General features: G+C 36.2%; 1 protein-coding gene and 1 non-coding gene across 3 annotated transcripts in view; both read right to left on the bottom strand.

Annotated features, from left to right (window-relative positions):
- EPHA3 (EPH receptor A3) overlaps positions 1–19,775 on the bottom strand; it is a 385,111-nt gene extending 365,336 nt beyond the window's left edge. For both annotated transcript variants that reach the window (XM_066241197.1, XM_066241198.1), the window contains exon 1: positions 19,595–19,775. In XM_066241197.1, coding sequence (XP_066097294.1) covers positions 19,595–19,682 — 88 coding nt within the window. In that variant the 5' untranslated portion in view covers positions 19,683–19,775. The remainder of the gene's footprint in view (positions 1–19,594) is intronic.
- TRNAG-GCC (transfer RNA glycine (anticodon GCC)) lies at positions 1,849–1,924 on the bottom strand. Its single transcript has one exon. It is a non-coding gene; the product is annotated as a tRNA-Gly (tRNA).
- Positions 19,776–20,034: the final 259 nt, after the last annotated feature.

Raw genomic sequence — 20,034 nt, 5'->3', positions numbered from 1 at the left:
CTATATTAATTGTTGGTTCTATCACAGTCAGGAGTGGATTTCTCTGAGTCTTACATAGGATTTGTACAGTAGAATTTACAGTGTCAATAGCAAAAAAATATTAGATTATATCTGCAATGTCTTTAGAGGTTTAACTGGTTCAATGTATTCTTGTGTGTATGTAATAATTGAATATATACTTAATGATAAATATGTGTCACTCCACATGCCAGGATAAATGGCTGATTTAATTTCAATTTTATTACCCAGAGGAAAAAAAGTTTTTGAGGTTAAGAAGCTATGACTATTGTTTCAGTTTAGTAAATTACTCATTAGAATGGATGTTGCTAAATACCCTTAAGTTTTCTCTGATGATAAGGATGAGGGAAAAGGGCTGGATGAATCAGATCAGCAATAGGTTTCTACTCAAAGGAAAATAAAAAGCCTAGACAAAAGAAAATAAAAAACAACTTTACACTGTCAAAAATAAGTGTAATAGAGTAATTAAATGTATTCTATTTACTAAGAAATAGAATTTTTAGTGCACTCCATTTCCATGAATGAGGAAAATAATTGGCAGCATTACTCATGATTCTGAGTTTGTGTTTATCAAACATAATTATGTCTGAGCTGGTTATCTAATAATGTTGCTGTGATAATCAAATTATATAAATGTATTTAAAGTCACTGAATTTATGTTATACAGATTTAGTGTTCTTGTAAAATTAATTTATTTACAGCAGGTTCATTTGGGCTTCTAAATTGTATTTATAATATATATATATAGAGAGAATAATATATATAATATATATATTAGAGAAAAATAGTGACAAAAAAACACTTCTTTAAAAGCTGCTATTTTGAGTTGATAAGGTGTCTTTTGTTACAACACAACCTAAAATTCTAGTCACTTTAAAGTGAATCATTCCTAAACTGGAACTTTCAAGATAAAAACCTCTGTTCTCCTATAATCTGTTGCATTGCAGTATGTGTATAGCAGGATTAAGATTAAAAAAAAGAAAGAAAAATTAATGGAATTTGAAAATCACCTATTGTGAATGATTTCTCTGGGGACCTTGACTAAGTCTAACATTGCAGTACATCATAAACAGCAGGAACTTTGGTTACTCGTGGTTTTCTTTCCTAAAAAAATGGAGACCTGACCTTAACCTTTCAAGTGGTAGGACTGTCACTATGCCAGGGCAGAGAGAAAAAGCAGATAGAATTATAATGTACAAATGTTATACTGGAGGCTGAGTTTGAATGACAATTTACAATATGGAAGATTATTTCAACTGATAAAAAAATTGAGTATATGATTATGAATTTTAACAAAAAAAAGAATTAGGAAATTATTCTTAATGGTAGGTAGGAATATATAGATAGCTTAATTCTAATCACTTGATTTCTAATTAGGAAACTACAGGACTATCATCATTTCAGTAATTTCATAATATGTTCTATTCAAAGAATCATGTGTCATACATTACTTGTTAAAGTGATTTAAAATTGACACATTTTTATTTTTAATTATAATTATTTTTTATTTATTTATTTTTTCTGTATTTTTCTGAAGCCGGAAACGGGGAGAGACAGACTCCCGCATGCGCCCGACCCGGATCCACCCGGCACGCCCACCAGGGGGGGTGCTCTGCCCCTCCGGGGCGTCGCTCTGTTGCGACCAGAGCCACTCTGCCCGGCTCTGTTGCGACCAGAGCCACTCTAGCGCCTGGGGCAGAGGCGGAGGAACCATCCCCAGCGCCCGGGACATCTTTGCTCCAGTGGAGCCTCTGCTGCGGGAGGGGAAGAGAGAGACAGAGAGGAAGGAGAGGGGGAGGGGTGGAGAAGCAGATGGGCGCTTCTCCTGTGTACCCTGGCCGGGAATCGAACCCGGGACTTCTGCACGGCAGGCCGACGCTCTACCACTGAGCCAACCGGCCAGGGCCTTAAATTGACACATTTTTAGATGTTATGACTACTTAAACTGAGGTATGAATAGGTGAAGGAGTTTACAGCTTTCAAAAAGATAAGTAAATACTTAGATTCCTTGAGTTGGCTTTTTTTTGTTGTTTTTGAGAGAGAGAGAAAGAGAGAGACAGGAACAGGATGGGAGACAGATGAGAAGTATCAACTCGTATTTGTGTTACTTTAGTTGTTCATTGATTGTTTCTCATTTGTGTCTTGACCGGAGTGGACTCAAGCCAAGTCAGTGACCCCTTGCTCAAGCCAGTGTCCTTGGGCTCAAGCCAGCAACCTTGAGATCATGTTAATGATCCTGCACTCAAGCTGGTGACTTGCGGTGGCCCAAGTAGACGACCTATCCACTGTGCCACCACCAGTACAACTGGAGTTGGCTTTCCAGTGAGCACTAACATGATATTTACTGGACAGAAGGAAGTGTGCTGTCTGATGGAAATGAGAAGGTGTAGAATGGAGTGGAAAAATAGGAACAAAGTATAGAGTAAATTGACTCAAATTTGTTTGTAAGTACCTCTGGACAGAAGGAAACCTTTCTGCCACCAATCTCTACTGTCACTTTTTGCATTTAGCTGGTAAGGACAGATTAAAAACTTCAGGTATAAATTTCTAAAGTTTTTACTCAGAGAATCATTAACACACTTAGATATTTTTAAGACTATTTCAAATTTTTGATTCATAGTGAATATTCGTCCACTTAGAAAGACTGAGAGTTAAATATCTTATAGATTATTTAAGTGCTATAAATATGCAGACAGTGCATTTTGAAATTTTGAAATTTCATATGGCGCAATTCATTCCTAAAGCGAAAGAACTTTTCAGTTATTTTAGAACACGTCAATGTCCTTAGGTAATGCTATGGTTGTATTTTATAAAAATATTGAGTTATAAAATTATTAAACAACTATTTCAAGGTGAACAGTAGGATTCAATGATTAAATTTCTGACTCTTAAAATAAAAAAAACATTTTTCTTATAAAACCTTTAGTTATAAGGTGTCTTAAAGCCAATTGCAAATAACTATAGAATCACAACCATCAAAAACAAACCTATGTGGCCCTGGCCGGTTGGCTCAGTGGTAGAGTGTTGGCCTGGCGTGCAGGAGTCCTGAGTTCAATTCCCAGCCAGGGCACACAGGAGAAGCGCCCATCTGCTTCTCTATCCCTCCCCTTCTCTCCTTTCTGTCTCCTTTTTCCCCTCCCGCAGCCAAGGCTCCATTGGGGCAAAGTTGGCCCAGGCACTGAGGATGGCTCCATGGCCTCTGCCTCAGGTGCTAAAATGGCTCTGGTTGCAACAGAGCAACGCCCCAGATGGGCAGAGCATCGCCCCCTGGTGGGCATGCCAGATGTATCCCTGTCGGGGGCATGCGGAAGTCTGTCTGACTGCCTCCCTGTTTCCAACTTCAGAAAAATACAAAAAAAAAAACCCAAAACCAAAAAAAAACCCATGTTTTGATGACATCTTGCTTCAACTAAAGAATAATGACATTTTTTTTCCTATTCACACCATCATTGTAATTGTTTCAACATTTTTTATGTACTACGTATCTTCGTCACTTTTAAAAAAATTTTTTTTTTTCTGAAGCTGGAAACGGGGAGAGACAGACAGACTCCCGCATGCGCCCGACCAGGATCCACCCCGCACGCTCACCAGGGGGCGACGCTCTGCCCACCAGGGGGCGATGTTCTGCCCCTCCGGGGCGTCACTCTATCGCTACCAGAGCCACTCTAGCGCCTGGGGCAGAGGCCCAAGGAGCCATCTGGGCCATTTTTGCTCCAATGGAGCCTTGGCTGCGGGAGGGGAAGAGAGAGACAGAGAGGAAGGAGAGGGGGAGGGGTGGAGAAGCAGATGGGCGCTTCTCCTGTGTGCCCTGGCAGGGAATCGAACCAGGGACCCCTGCACGCCAGGCCAACGCTCTACCACTGAGCCAACCGGCCAGGGCCTCTTCGTCACTTTTTATCACTTCCTGTTATAGCAAAATGAGAAGCTTTGCTCTTGGTTACAGATAGCAGAAGGATCATTTCATCTGCTTCTAGGTTACACTTAAATGACGCAAACAGAAGAAAATTATACAGGAGGCAATCAATTTTGTTCTCAGTGTTGTAATTCTCTATATACCATGTTTGTCAACTATAATATGAAATAAAGAAATCAAAAGGTATGTTCTGATAGGACTGCACCAAAACTCAGCATTTTATTTTTATTTTATACATCATGGTATGCCAGTGAGATGAACTATAGAGAAGTCAAAGTTTTACTGATGTACACACAAATTTAGCATAACTTTTATGTACTTTGATTGCATATTCTTAGTTTAATTGCTCCTGCAGGTTATCTGTTTGTGCTTATTTCTATTTATTTATTTATTTATTTACTTACTTACTTTCATTGAGAAGCAGAAAGACAGACTCCTTCCTGCATGTATCCCAACCGGGATCCACCCAACAAGCCTCATACCAGCAATGCTCTACCTATCTGGGGCATTGCTCTATTGCTCAGGAAGGGAGCTATTTTAGTGCCTAAGGTGAGGCCAAAGATCCATCAGCGCTGGGGTTCAACTTGCTTGAACCATTTGAACCATGGTTGCGCGAGGGGAAGAGAGAGACAAAGAGAAGAAAAAGGGGGAGGGGTGGAAAAGTAGATGGTCACTTCTCCTGTGTGCCCTGACTGGGAATTGAACCCAAGACTTCCAGAAGTTGGGCCAGTGCTCTATTGCTGAGTCAACTGGCCAGGGCCTACCTTAAATTAACATAATGAAAACATTATTTAATAGCTCTGGTTAGTATTGCATCTGATAGACTAAAAATTGCCAAAAACATGTTTTTAGACTATAAATGAAGTCAACTACAGCCAAACCTCAGAGATATTGCAGGATGGGTTCCAGACCACCACAATAAAGCAAGTATTGCAATAAAGTGAATTGCAGTCTTCGTGCTGGTGGACAATTGGCCTTCAATTTGAAAAAAAAAAAATGCAACATCTGTGAAACATAATAAAGCTAGGTATGCCTGTATACTCTATCAATTGTGTGCAGATAAAAATTCCTAGAAACCATGTAAAATTTAACCCAACAGGCATTTTGTTTCATAGATATTTAAGTTATGATTATTTCTCTATCAAATGACCAGCTAAAATAATTATGTGAACATCAAAGAAAAATTTCTGTTATGTTCAACATTTCTGTGGAAAATCTATTTTGTCACACGGTACCTTTATTTACATGATATAAGCAGATTTCGGGACAAGGTGACATGCTATTAACTTTACCTCCTGGGCAATAATTTTAGATTTACTTTTATACAGGTCCTAATTATGAAACAAACTGTAATTAGCTGCATCATCTCAATCTCTGCCAACAGCAGGGAGAACTCCTTAGAATCAAAACAGTTTCACAATAGGATATCTGGACCTTCAAGCCTGAAGTGGTTCAAGAAAATAACAAACACAGACCAAAATTTGACTCGAAACCTGGACATTTTAGTAAAATAAACCATGTGTTGTTTCTAAAGTGTTAAAATGTTTTTTTTATAAAATAAAATCAGAGAAATCTCAAGTTTTTTCTGATATCAATACTATTATGGAGAAAACAGCTATCAAAATATGAGTAGGGAATGTGTTCTTATAATGAAATAATACTGTCACATAAATGCGTAGGGCTGTTCTACTTTCAGTGAAGTGTTAGTCCGTTAAAAACTTCAGGTTTAAAAACAGTGTCTAGAGTAACAGGTCCCTTTGATTCTTTGCATTGTCAAGTGATATCATGAATCATTTAGACAAGTGAAATGTGTTTCCCAAAATGTAAAATTACCAAAAGTAAAACATTAATGATTGTGTAAACATTATACATTCTCAAGATATTTTTCCTTTTTAAAGTATTCTAGAAATAACAGAATGACTTATTTCTAATTCGAAATGATTCTTGGCAGATCAAAACGTGAAAATAGGCCCTGGCCGGTTGGTTCAGTGGTAGAGCGTCAGCCTGGCGTGCAGGAGTCCCGGGTTCGATTCCTGGCCAGAGCACACAGGAGAAGTGCTCATCTGCTTCTCCACCCCTCTCCCTCTCCTTCCTCTCTGTCTCTCTCTTCCCCTCCCACAGCCGAGGCTCCATTGGAGCAAAGGTGGCCTGGGCACTGGGGATGGTTCTATGGCCTCTGCCTCAGGTGCTAGAATGGCTCTGGTTGCAACAGAGCAATGCCCCAGATGGACAGAGCATCGCCCCCTGGTGGGCATGCCGGGTGGATCCTGTTTGGGCACATGCGGGAGTCTGTCTGCCTCCCTGTTTTCAACTTCAGAAAAATACAAAAAAAAAGAAAAAGAAAAAAAATAATTTAAAAAAATATGAAAATATATTATTCAATTATAAAATTATATAAAAATTTTAAGGCAAATAGATGCTAATCTCTAGCATATACAGTTTATACATTTTGCCTTTACAATATAAATTCAGGATGTCTTGGTATATATATTTTAATCATATTAGCTTAAAATCTTGATTACCAACATTCAAGTCCTGAATGATAGCTATCTGTGTAGTCAGGATTTGACAGATGACTGTGAAAATGGAATAGAATAAACAGACTGGCCTACAGAATAACTCTAATATAGCGTAGCTTTTTTTCCGTATTGACATATATTTGACATGCAATACCCTTTCATTTTCAGTCGTCTAACATGGTGATTCAACATTTATATACATTAAGAAATGATTGCCATGATAAATCTAGTTACTATCTGTCATTATACAAAAGTTATTACAATATCATTGACTGTATTCCCAATACTGTCCATTATAATACCATGATTTATCTTATAACTTGAAGCCCCTTAACACCTTAACACAGGTGGATTTAAAATTTTATCAAAGAAAACAAAAAATTAGTGAGAAAAATATTTCAAGTTAAAAGCCTTCTTTGGAAGTTTTTTAAGTTTACATAAAACATTTTTTTTTTAATTTCAAAAGGAGCCCATTGCAGAACACATAAATTGGTTTAATAGTCTAGAAAATTAAAGTCAGTGTATAGCTTTGATTTCATCAGATTCTGGGGATAACTATATCTGAACCTTATGTCATACAACATGACTGATATCTACAGAGGTACACACACATACAAACACACCCACAAAGGATCAAATAAGGTGCCAAATGTTTATTTTATTCAAAACTCTAGCCCTTTCCCTTCCATCCTAGGAACATTTTTTTTCCCATGGAAAGTACAGTGTGTCCTTAAAGTCATGGTGCACTTTGACCGGTCACAGGAAAGCAACAAAAGATGATAGAAATGTGAAATCTGCACCAAATAAAAGAAAAACTCTCCCAGTTTCATACCTATTCAGTACAGTTTGATGTGGGCTCACACACAGATTTTTTAGGGCTCCTTAGGTAGCTGTCCCGTATAGCCTCTACAGACTCATCACTGATTGATGACCTATCAGAACGGGTTTATCCACCAAACTGCCAGTTTCCTTCAACTGTTTATCCCACCGAGTAATGCTATTCCTATGTGGTGGCGTTTCGTTATAAACATGCCGATATACACGTTGCACTTTGGTCACAGATTAGAATTTAGCAAGCCACAGAACACACTGAACTTTCCTCTGTACCGTCCACATCTCCACTGGCATGGCTGTGGGCTGCTACACTGTATACACGGTGTTACGTCATCATCTGCACATGCGCACATGCTGCCACATCATCCTACAGAAACTGGGAGGGTTTTCCTTTTATTTGGTGCAGATTTCACATTTCTATTGTCTTTTGTTGCTTTCCTGTGACCGGTCAAAAGTGCAGCATGACTTTATGGACACACTGTATTAAATTTTTAGTATTGGTATTAGAAAACTTTGAATTTATCACTGGAAGAGAAGGTAGAGTTGAAACAAACATTAATGTGTTTTTTCTTGGTAGTGTAATCATATTATGAGTAGCACCTACAGAAGCTTTTATTGGGGGATAGTTATTTTCTGATATTCAATAATGTGTTTCCAATACACTCACAAGCACACGTGTGTGCATGTATTCAAACATTATTTACATTAAGCTTAGATATATGCTTATTTAAAATACATTCCTGAATGCTCTTTCAAAGTGTTTTTTAAATTTTGTATATACTTATTATGCATTCATTCAAATTATTTTTTAAATTTTCTAGATACATGCAGTAAAAAAAAAAAAATCTTGGTTATACTCATCCCTACCACAGGAAATTAGGCATATTTTACCTCCTTCTCCCATATTATCATTAATATTAACGTGTGTCTTTTACAAATCTTTTCTATATCCCAGGGTCTGTTTTGGGAGGCTAACTGCACTCTTCTTTGGAGATTCATAACTCCTTTTTTTGTAATTTTTCTACTTTGAAATTTAATTTTTATATAAATATTTATTTTGTGGTTATTCGTCCCTTTTAAGTTATCTTCAAGAGCATAGGCTGTACCATTTCCTAACATCTTCGTTTCCAAAATCCAGTATTCAACTAATATTAATGTTTACACCACTTGGTAAATAAAATACACAAACAACAAATTATTATAGAAAAGATGAGTTCATGTTTTTCTTTACATTTGTCTTAATTCATGCTAACGTTCTTTAAATTTGTGTCTTTGTAATTAAATTTAGAGTTCTTAAGTTTTCACTAATAAAGTTTAGAGAAGTAAATGGACTACATACTTGACCAAACATAGAATAATATATTCTTAATTACTTCTCATAGGATCATCTTTGAAAAGGGAGATTTAATAGGATACTATCAATTTTATACATTTTTCAGTTTTTTTCTTTAATTCTATATAGATTTTTAAAATAATAAACATTTAGATTTTGGACATCACCTATAACCAAAGGTAAGAAAAATTTCTTTATTTAATGTACAAATATTTAAGGAAAGCAGCTATACCCCCAAAATATATGGAAATCATTATTTTAAATGTAGATTAATCTAACTTGTTCAATTAGATGAAATACATATAATTATGACAGAAAATCTTTTTTTTTTACAAAATAAAGGATATCACAGCATTATAATTTCAGATCAAATATGTCAAGAACACCATAATAAAATGTCAGTTAATCTTTTTTGAATTTTCTAATATAAATGAGTATAAATTTATTTAAGATAAACCAAATAGTAAAAGTAAACAAAGAGAAAATACTATTCCCTTTTATTTGCCTCTTTAAAGACATTTTTAATATTTGGTAATAGCTATACTTGGTGATATTTACATACTTAATAAAAGAATAACAATCCAATTTAATTTCTAATTAAAGTTTCTGTGACTATGTCACTTCTTTACATTCTGATAATATGCAAATCTACCATGAATAGCTTTGACATATTGAAAGGAATTATTTCAATTTGGGATAACTCTAGCTTTATGTCATCTTTGAATATTTATAAGTTCAAATGGGGGTCCGGTTGAAGATAATTATCTAGATAGTGACAAACAAATGGTTGTTTTTACTTTTGCTCATCAGTGATTTGCAACTTTGAAAAACAAAAATTTATACCATTTTTGCCTGACCAGCCAGTGGTGCAGTGGATAGAGTATTGGACTGGGATGTGGAGGACCCAGGTTTGAGACCCCAAGGTCACCAGCTAGAGTGCGAGCTCATCTGGTTTGAGCAAGGCTCACCAGCTTGAGCCCAAGCTCGCTGGCTCGAGCAAGGGGTCACTCAGTCTACTCTATCCCCCCGCCCCCCCCCAGTCAAGGCACATATGAGAAATCAATCAATGAACAACTAAGGTGCCACAATGAAGAATTGATGTTTCTCATCTCTCTCCGTTCACGTCTGTCTGTCCCTCTCTCTGACTCTCTGTCTCCCCCACACACACACACACACACAATTATACCATTTTAATACCAGAAGTTATATATTTACTCATTTTTTTTACCCATGGGAATAGTTAAGTTCTGTAAGGAGGCAATACTATTGGTGACAAACAATAGTTCTGCAGGTAAACTTTTCTTCTGAGTACTGGTTTACTTACCCAGAGGATTATTTAGATAATCCACATGAAAGCAACTCAGCTTTTTAGCCTAAATTCTCAGTACAAAGACTGCTTTCATATGTAATAATAATAATAATAATAATAATAATAATAATATTTCTAAGGTCTACACTTTTATTGTTAAATTAAGTTTAAAAACAGGAAGTAAATATATGTTAATTACTAAAAGCTGTTCTTCATTTTCCTTGGTCACCCTGAAGTATATAGGAAATTTTGAAATTTTGTATTGATTGGAAACAGAGCAACTTTATCACTGGCAAACATTTAGTTTTAAACTACTATATTTTTATCCAGTGAGAGAACAGGTGAGCGGTGGGGGGAAGATGTTACTCTTCACTGGTCCTGTAGAGTTTATTCATGTATCTTTCTTAACTATTATTTGAAAGAAGACAAATTAACCTTTCCTTAGTAAATGTAGAAAATTTAAAATAAAACCATTTTGATATTGATTATAGACTTATCAGCAATAAAATTAACCTAGGTTTCTCCCTTTGCTTCAGTCCCTTCTGAGTTTCTGTTATGTAATCAGTCCAGATTTTTGACTTAAACAAGAGGCAAGTATTTTCTTGATTTAAGAGAGTTCCACAAACACAAATATAAATAAAATATTAAAAACTAGGGAAACTAGTTGTTGATACTAATTCTCCAGAAGCAAGAAACAAAAAGTTTGTTGCTATGTCTACACTTTTTCTCACAGAAAATGTTCCAATAGCTTGAGAGTTTGGATAATGTGTTAGGAACATAAACGATAACACGTTAGAAAACATTTTTTCCTTCGCATGTTACAGTGAAGGACACAAGATACTAAAAGCAGCTTTCTGATTCGTAAGTCTGATGTCATCAATATGCTATTTTTGTTCTTTGCCAGGTTAACAGAATTTATTGCAGCAATTAATACAAAACATATGTGCTGAAATACCCACGTGAAAAATATAATTGCCCTCAGCTTAATTTGCTACCTTTCAAACCTCTGTGTTAGCTACCTTTTCATAATGCTTCTATTTAAATAGGGGATGAGTGTTTTTATGAAAGAGAAATAATTTATAATTTTCTTTCTCATCTTAAGTAATTATAAATTATCTTTCAGGTGAAAAAAAAAGTTTCCACAGGGACTAAAGTATACTTTTAGACCATGTTCAATTTCCCCCCATTATTGATTTCCATGACAAGTCCACAGTTAATTCACACAGTGTTTTAATATCTAAAACCCTAAATAATAATATTTTGATTATACTGACAATTGCCTCACAATCTTTGTGTATGGAATTTCTGACAGAATTTTCTTTTCACAGTGAGGAAAGAAGTGTTTAAATATCGGGAAAAAATGTGTGAAGAAAAGTATTCATAGATATTTTCTCCTATTTCTCTGTCCATATCATATTTTCTTTAGATTATTTTCTTATGTGCCCACCACTCATTATGACTTATAACTGTAAATACTTTGTACTTTCTAAGTAATCTGTGAGGTACTTTTCTGAAAATACTTTGAAGAACAATATTTCACGCCAATACTCTAGATATTTCTAATACTTTCTTGGTAAATCAGAAAACAAAGTAATGTAGTCACTGGGATTAAGGTTGAGAAGCTAGTGCTTTTTCTGAATGGAAAAATGTCTCCTAATTCACAAGCATTGTATACAGTAGAAAACATATGAAGTTAAAATCAAAGGTCAAAGATAAGAGTGGGTCTGGCTCAGTTACTACTTTATTACATTAATTTCCTCACTTGTAACAACAGAAGATGTCATAATACTTATTTTAGGACTGCTTTAATGGTTAAATGAGGTCCAGCAGTGATGAATGGTAACATAGGGGTAGAATTTCCCTAACGACAGAACTTTGTGCAATTATTATCTCAATGTTGGGCGTGGCACTGAGGCCATATTTAGTTTTGGAGTTCCCTGGGTTCAACAGTCTTATCTTTTATGAAAAACAGTAAATTTCCTACACAGCCACAGGGACATCAGCATCACCCAACTACTCATTTACCTCCCTAACACCGCTCCCGGAATCCCTTCTTGGCCTATTCCAGCTGCACGGCCAAAATTGGAAGACAGAAAATCCTGTTTTAATAAAATGATGCCAATCAAACGTGGGGCTGAGGGAGGAAACAGATAACACTTGAGATTGTGCACGGGGAGAAAGTTCATGGAACATGACTTTTAGCTCTCACGAGGGGCCTAACAGGTGGCATTAGTAGATGGTTAGGAAGAAAATGGAAAAGAAAGATTCCTCATTGGAATCTGGTGACTGAAGGAGATTGTTTGAAAGATCAAGAACATAGCAAAGGGGTGGGATCAGACGGCAGCCAGCAGGACATGTCACTGGGCTTCTCGGGCGTCTGTCTGTACATCCCAGCAGAGCAGGCCCGGTAAGAGGTGCTTTCCCGGCTCTGCCGGGAGAGCCTGGCAGAACTGTCTCTCCTCCTCCATCTGAAATCTCCCTCCTCCATCTGAAATCTCCCTCCTCCATCTGAAATCTCTCTCCTCCATCTGTCAAATAGTGGGGCAGTAACAGCCAAGGAAAGGAGTCCGCGCCACCTCCGCTTACGAAGCTCACAAGGCTGGCTGATTCCGATGGGAGGGTGGGGTGGGGAAAGATCTGGGGTCAAAGTGCATGGTCCCAGTCAGAGGAGGCCGGGCGGGTGCCAGCAGCTGGCGCCCTGTGGGCGGGACCGAGCACAGGTAAGGCGCGTGCAGGTGGTGGGCGCCCGCCACCGGCCCGGCGCCAGCAGCTCTCGGTGCAGCAGGCAGAGGGCGCGCGTCTGCCGCTCGCGCTCGCCCCACGCGTCTCCTCCCGGCGCTGCTTTCCCTCACGTGGCGTCCTCGCGGCCCCTCGCTCCAGCCGCCACGCTGGCCGAGAGCTCCGCGTCCCGGCCGCCGGGCAGGAGCCGCAGCAGGCGGAGCCCCGGACCCGGGCCGGTGGGGGCGCGGACCATCTCGCAGCGCTTTCCTAACTGGCTTTGGCCTCCAGGCGCGAAGACACTCGCGCACAAAGACACCTCCCCCCACCCCCCAACTGGAACTCTGGAGCTCGGGGGACGGGGACCCGGAGTTGGGATTTTGTGGACCGATCTTCAATCCGATTCCCAGTGGAAAGCAGTGACTTGTTAGGAGACGCCGTGCTCCCCCCGCACTGAGCATTGCCCTAGGTGCGGAGTAGTTTGTGGTTAGGGTGCCCCGGGGGTGGGTGTGGTGGCACGCGGAGCGCCTGCTCTGCTCTCAGTCGCCCCAGTACTGTCACTACTACACCTTTGAAATGTAACCGGTATTTCATTATCAAATGGGACAGTGAGAGCGCGAAGGAAAAGCAGCGCCGTCCTCCCTCCTGTAGCCACCCCCCGTCCCGGGCTGAGATCGCTCACAACAGTTCGTCCAGTGCTGCCCACTCGTTTCCCCCTCCTCCCTCGTCTATTATTCTGACTTCACCATGTTGGTTTGGATTATGTGGATTTTCACCCTTTGCTTTGACTGGAACAGCAGGACATGGTTTAGAAAATGAAGGGAGGGAGGGAGGGAGGGAGTTCCCCACTCAGGGCTTCCAGTTTAATAACACCACTCCAAGTTGGAGGCTTTATTTGCTGAACTGGTTTTGATTCTATCCAACCTCCACATGCATTCGCCAGGCATCCAAAAGGGGAAGCATTCTTTGGCTTCTGCTCTTAAAACTTTCCTGGATAAAATAGTTTCTTCTGGGGAAAAATCAAAAGTGTATAAACTTAAAAGGGGAAACAAATGCGACCCCACCCCCCTTTTGAAGAATGCAGGTTTTTAGGGATTTAATAAAAATTGATTAGCCAGATGTTTTAAGTGATAAACGTTTTTATTTTAAGCAAAAGATTTATATAATACATTGGTTTTTAGAACCTTTGCACTTCTCTACCTTTCCGTCTTTCTAATCAACTTTTTATTTTCTTTTCACTTGCAGACTTTGACTTTGTAATCGACCACCCTTTTTTTATTTCAAAGAAAGCTGGTATGAAGCAAACTAAAACTTGCTGACTTGCAGACTTTTCCAAGAGAAAAAAACCTCCTGCCAGATTCTAAGAACTACCTGATACTAGGCAGCTGGTAATAGACCCACAAAATGAAATCAAGGGGCACATATGTGCCCATACCCTGATTCCAAACAGGAGTGTCTTCCTAAATAGTTTTGTAGCTTGGGATCCTTTGCATTTTATAAATGTCACTACATTACTTTTATTTCTAAAGTCGTTACAGAAGAATTTTCTAAGGCTTTCAAGTCTTTGAGAAATAAATTTCCAATGCTGGTTTCTGCTATACCTGGATGAATAATGTAATGAACGTTTCACACCAGCAGTCAACCCTTTATTTGAAAAATCTGTGGAAGTTACTTTGTGCACTTGGTAAAAGCTCTTCATTGACCCTCCCCGGTGATAAAATCCAGATCTCTGAAAACAGAACCAAAATGGGACACCTGCATCTGTTTTTCTAAATCTTTTATCTAACAGAAATTAAAAGAGCAAGGTTTATTAAATATTTTAAAGGAAATATGTGTACATTAAAAAAATAAACAAAGTTGAGGATCTTGACAGAATATGATTTGTAAAACTTAGTATTCTTCCAAGAAATACATATTTTCCCTTACATCTAGTATTTATGCCAAACAAAATCATTGGGAAATAACTAAAATCAAAGGTAACCCACATCACAGATTTCTTAGTAAGTAAATGTCTGTAAGAACTTATCAAGTTTTGATGATTTGTGGAAAGTTTTATTAATATTTTCTGGAAGATTTTATGACTTGGAAAATGTACCTCTCAAGAACAGTTCTTGCTGTTTCCATTTGCGTTGAAGTTAGTAAATCAAATATACTTTGGAAATATGTTTTGCCTTTAAAAATCCTTTGCATATGTAACTGATTATTTGATATTTAAAAATTGCATATATTTTAGTTCAGAAAAATTAAAAGTTTAGAAACAATTTTAATATTGAGGACTCTTTATAAAGAAAATTATTGTTAGAAACTATTTAAAGTGAAGGACTCTTAAAGAACACTCCAAAATTTGAATATTAAAATATGGGTAATATATAAACAAGGTAAAGAATCTCACTAAATTCTTTCTTTAAGAATAAGATTAATACTTAAGGTGAAACTACTAAATTGTTTATATAAGCAAGGAGTAAACGCTAATTATATACAAATATTAAAAAAACATGAAACTTCCAAAACAAACTAAACAATGTATTAAAAACAGCTTTAAGTTTGACTGTGCACATTTTGTTTAAAACTTTTATGTTAAACTGAAGTGCTTTTCATTGTTGCTCATAATTTTCAGTGTTTCAAGGAAAAGACAACTTTATATAAATGCAACCATAATCTAACATGTGTCAATGGTGTTTTATTATATGTAGTTTTCTTTTTAAAGTTCCAGTTGCTTCTGAGTTATAAATATATCCATTTGACTTTATATCTTAAAATAGGCAGAAAAATGATATCAACTATAGCATCAATAATATAAAAATATGAAATAGAAAATGTTGATCGTTACATTAAAGCTGGTTTGTATAATAAATCTATGGTTATTGCCAGAATATTTACTATTTAAAGAGTATTTAATTGCTAATTTATGACAAGTACTACTATGATGTGCTATGTGGGACATAAGAGTGAGGAGTGGGCATTTTCCCCACTTGAATTATTATTATCAACACCAGTCTTTGGGAAGACATAGATTCAGAATGCATTAATTTTATTATAGATTTTGAGAAGTTATAAAAAGTTTCTTTCCGGCACAATCAAAATATTATCGTAGCAATTCAGGTTGTCAGTAAAAGCTTAAACAAATTTGCTGATAATCCTGTTAATGACCTAGGTCAAGTGTTAACTGTTGTGGGTTATAAAATAGTGAAATTAAGGTTTCTCCTACCTCCAGGCAAATAACACAGTTATAACCATTGGGGAGGAGGTAGGGGAGAGCTATTAGGAGAGCTATTAAATTACAAAAATGTGTAATGCATTCAATTATTTAGTCTAGTATGATGAAATGCTGTTAAAAGTAAATTTAAACCCTCTTCCAAAAAAAAAAAAAGAGTCCTATAAAGATGATATGATAATTCTCTATTATTAGTTGCCTATTAATGTTTCAATCACAATATATTATTATTTGAGGATGTGTTTATATATGAAAACTGGTGCAAATTTATAGTAATTTTTAAAAAGGGAAAATTCTTATTATTTAAATGTTTATTTCCCCTACATTGCCTAATATTCAACCAAAGGGAAGCATACAGTGTTTATCTATAAGTCTTACTTTTAAGATTTAACAATCACCAATCTCCAGTATTTAGAATATTCATGTTCATAAAATACATTTCATAAAAAATGATATTGCAACCATTCCTAAAAAGTCTCTCCAAATAAGCAGTATAAAAACATTCATATCTAATTTTATTCACTTTTCTTTTGAAAACTCTCATTTCCATTGTAAAGATCTTTATGGATAAATATTGATCCTTTTGGATAGAAAATAAGTTATTCTATTATGTACTCTTGAGTAAGCTATTCATTCTGATTCAGATTTCTTCAAATATAAGTATTTAAAGAGAATACTAAAGCAAAAAGGTTGAATTAATGATAGTCAACATTTCACTTGATATCGTTTTAACCACTTTCCAAAGTTACTTTTATTTACCATTATCATCATCCACCTGGGATAGGAACTGGAAGCAAATATATAAACTTTTCTAATAATACATACTTTAACAATCCTATTTTGTCATGAAAAGTAGCTGATATACCATTGGAACCCATTTCTTGGTGTCTCATGTAAACAGAGAGACATAATAAGATTTTGGTAAAATTCTATACAGCTTTTATAATTTTTTTTCTAAGTATATAAGCCAATTCTTGAGTTAAGTGATCATTTAAATTAGAATAATCTAGTATCACTGAGGAGACCAGCAATAAAAAGTATCACTTGAAATCATTTTCTTAAAAGCATATTAGAAAGTTATTTGTAGCTTGATTAATAAAATGAAAGTTCAGATTAAACTTTTCTAAGTAGTTTTTTTTTTCTTGTCATAGGCCCATGGCATTTCAATATTGGTAATTGATTATCAAAATCTCAATTAAACCAAGTCACACAATGACAAGTTTCCTAGCAATTAACTTAATGTGTTGGTTTTACTTTCTTTTAAGTTCTATCATGCCTAACTTCATAATTGATTTCTGAATAAATTCTAGAAAATTTTACTAGTAAATTTCTAATTAATCTTTTATAGTATTAAAATATAATTTTAGTATAATATTTTAAATGTAATCTAGTATTTATATATCAGTGTTCAAATTTTATATTAGAAAGCTATATTAAGAAGGTTCATTTTATCACTAGTCCTTTTACACACTCATGATCTGACTTTTCAGAAGAATGGTTTTCTGTTCAAATGATATTGTTAGAAGAATTCTATGGAACTCTTGGACACACTTGAGTTTTCCTCTTGTCATGTTGTTCATCTCAACCAGTAAGGTCCAAACTATTTTATTAATATTTAAACCTTCACTCAAATATTACCCAAGTTATATCATTCCATTTAAATTTTGTTTCAAAGCTTTCCTTTATGACCTCAGAACAGAAAGAAGACACTACCCATAGGACACCATCTGGAAAGAATAATTGCATGAACAATGGATAGATAAACTTATACCAAGCAAGCTAAATGTAATTATGCTCTGAATATATTTACCTTTCTATATACAATTGTTAATGAGTACCTGCCTACATAATAATATGCATTATATATGCAGATATACACAAGGTATGGCTTAAAAGCAATTTGCATTTGATCTTTTCTGCTCTGTTAACTTAATATTCATTAATTTAAGTGTAAAGGGCATTTTTTCTCTTCCAAATTATTAAAAGGTTATATTTTTTTTTACAAAAATACTGACTCTCAGCTATATCCCTGTGCTATATTCGTTCCAGAACATCCATTATCTAAATAGTTGATAAATAGTTCAACTGGAAAAAATACAACTTATCATAGCAATATGAGAATAATATTACTATATTTCTAGTTATTGTCAATATTTTAATATCTTCAAAGAAACAAAAAGATTAATCAAGCACTAATTTTAACTTATGTTACTCATTATAGAAATAACTACTCTTGCCTTTTATTCATGAAGAATGATTGACAATTGCTTTCAAATAAACATTGATTTTAGAAGAAAAAGTTCCATGTAAGTAAGATACTATTTTCATCCTTATATTTAGAATTTTCAAGTTCCCAATAAAACACACACACACACACACACACACACACACACACAAATATCTAATGAAATCTTCTGAATTGATAGAGGCAATCACTAAGGAAAGAACAAAATTAAACTGCTCTATTAGCCGTGAAAGTAGGTCACCAGATATGAGATAGTTTCTATATTTAATTAAAAAGTTTCTAAATATTTTGAATTTTAAAAAATGACTCATACAATATACAAATGATCAGCTCGTTAATATAATGTATGACGTATAATGTAGCATTTACACATGAATTTCACAATAATGCTAAATTTTAAAATAAATTGCTAAATTTGTTTATAAGTTAAAATGATTAAGAGGACATCAAAGTTGTAAGAGTTGTTATAAAGCAATCCATCATTCAGAGAAGTTTGTCTTAAGAGTTAGTGATTGTATTCACAAATTATTAGAAACTAATCACAAAAGGCATAAAGGAGAAAGGCATTGCATCTATTAAGTACACAATCTTATATGAAACATTGGTGTCCTTAACATTAAGTTTGCACATTTATTCATTGGAAAAAGACAAATGCCCATTTAGAGGAAAATAAAGAACCCAACATCAAGGAAATGCCATTTGCTGCATATGAACATTCCTTCTTAATTGGCTACTCAGTTATTTACATTACCTACCCAGTGTCTTCTCACTATTCATTAAATACATTTTCCTTTTCAAATATAAACCCCCACACAAAGAAAATCCAACCTAAGCTTATTTTAATTCTTGCAAATATTACTTATGTTAATGTGACATATGCAGCTCATTACAACCTGTACCATAGAGCAAACCATCGCCTGGTGGGATACATATCACTGCGATACAGCAGTTGCAATATAAATATCACACACACACACACACACACACACACACACACACACACCCTGGCTTCTACAAACTCTGCTTTCCTTTTAGTCCATTCATAAATGCCATGATCCTAAGTAGGAACAACCTGTCATTAAGGTAAAACATACTAAAAAAAATTCAAGAGGGGTGGGTTAAATTTTCTTTTAAACTTCTCAGAGTACTACGTAGACATAATTAGAAAATAAAATACTGCCATGCCTATTTGGCAATTAACATCCTGGGTTGAAAACTAGAGAATTTTTCTTTCTTTCTGCTTAAAATGGTAAACAAGGTAATTGCTTGCTCTGGTATCAGATTAAAAACACATTTTAGGTTTAAGCAATCCAAAATTAAGTATTTTAGAAGACAGCTGAAAATACAAAAAACGTATCTTTAGTGTACTCTCAGAGCAAACTGCTTTCTTCAGAGCCACTTGAAAGACCTGATAATGTTTCGGTGAGAACATGCTTTGAGGAGCATGAGCTCCGCGGGGCAGGGCTGTGCGCGTCGCGGTACCTGGCTTACCTTCATTGGAAGGTTGGAGAATCAGTTCCCCGAAGCAGTTGAGAACAGAGCTGCTGAGCAGGAGGAGGATGGAGAAGTGACAATCCATGTTGCTGGTGCAGAGGGCAGTGAGAGGAGCATATCTCCATGAAGCATGCCACTGATGTGAGGGGGAGCGCTCTGATTGCTGGAGAAGTTACCATGCTCCGCTCGCAGGCTGATGTCAAGTTTGACACTGGAGATAAGGAGGAGTCTGGCTGCCTTTCCGCGAACCTCGCTCAGGGACGTCCCTGGGTCCTAGTGCCGTCAGAAGCGAGGGCTGGAGGACCGCACTGCACGCGGTGGCTAGCAAACCGCTCTAAAGCACGGAGCCGGGAAGGAAGGCGGTGGGGGTGGGTGCCGTCTTGCCAATAAGGCAGGAAATGCAGAAGTTGTGATGGGGCAATGGTGGTGGGGTAGTG

Source organism: Saccopteryx bilineata, chromosome 8, assembly GCF_036850765.1.
Source record: "Saccopteryx bilineata isolate mSacBil1 chromosome 8, mSacBil1_pri_phased_curated, whole genome shotgun sequence".
NCBI lineage: Eukaryota > Metazoa > Chordata > Mammalia > Chiroptera > Emballonuridae > Saccopteryx > Saccopteryx bilineata.
Note: the sequence above shows the minus strand (reverse complement) of the source record. Positions and strands in the feature narration are given on the sequence as shown.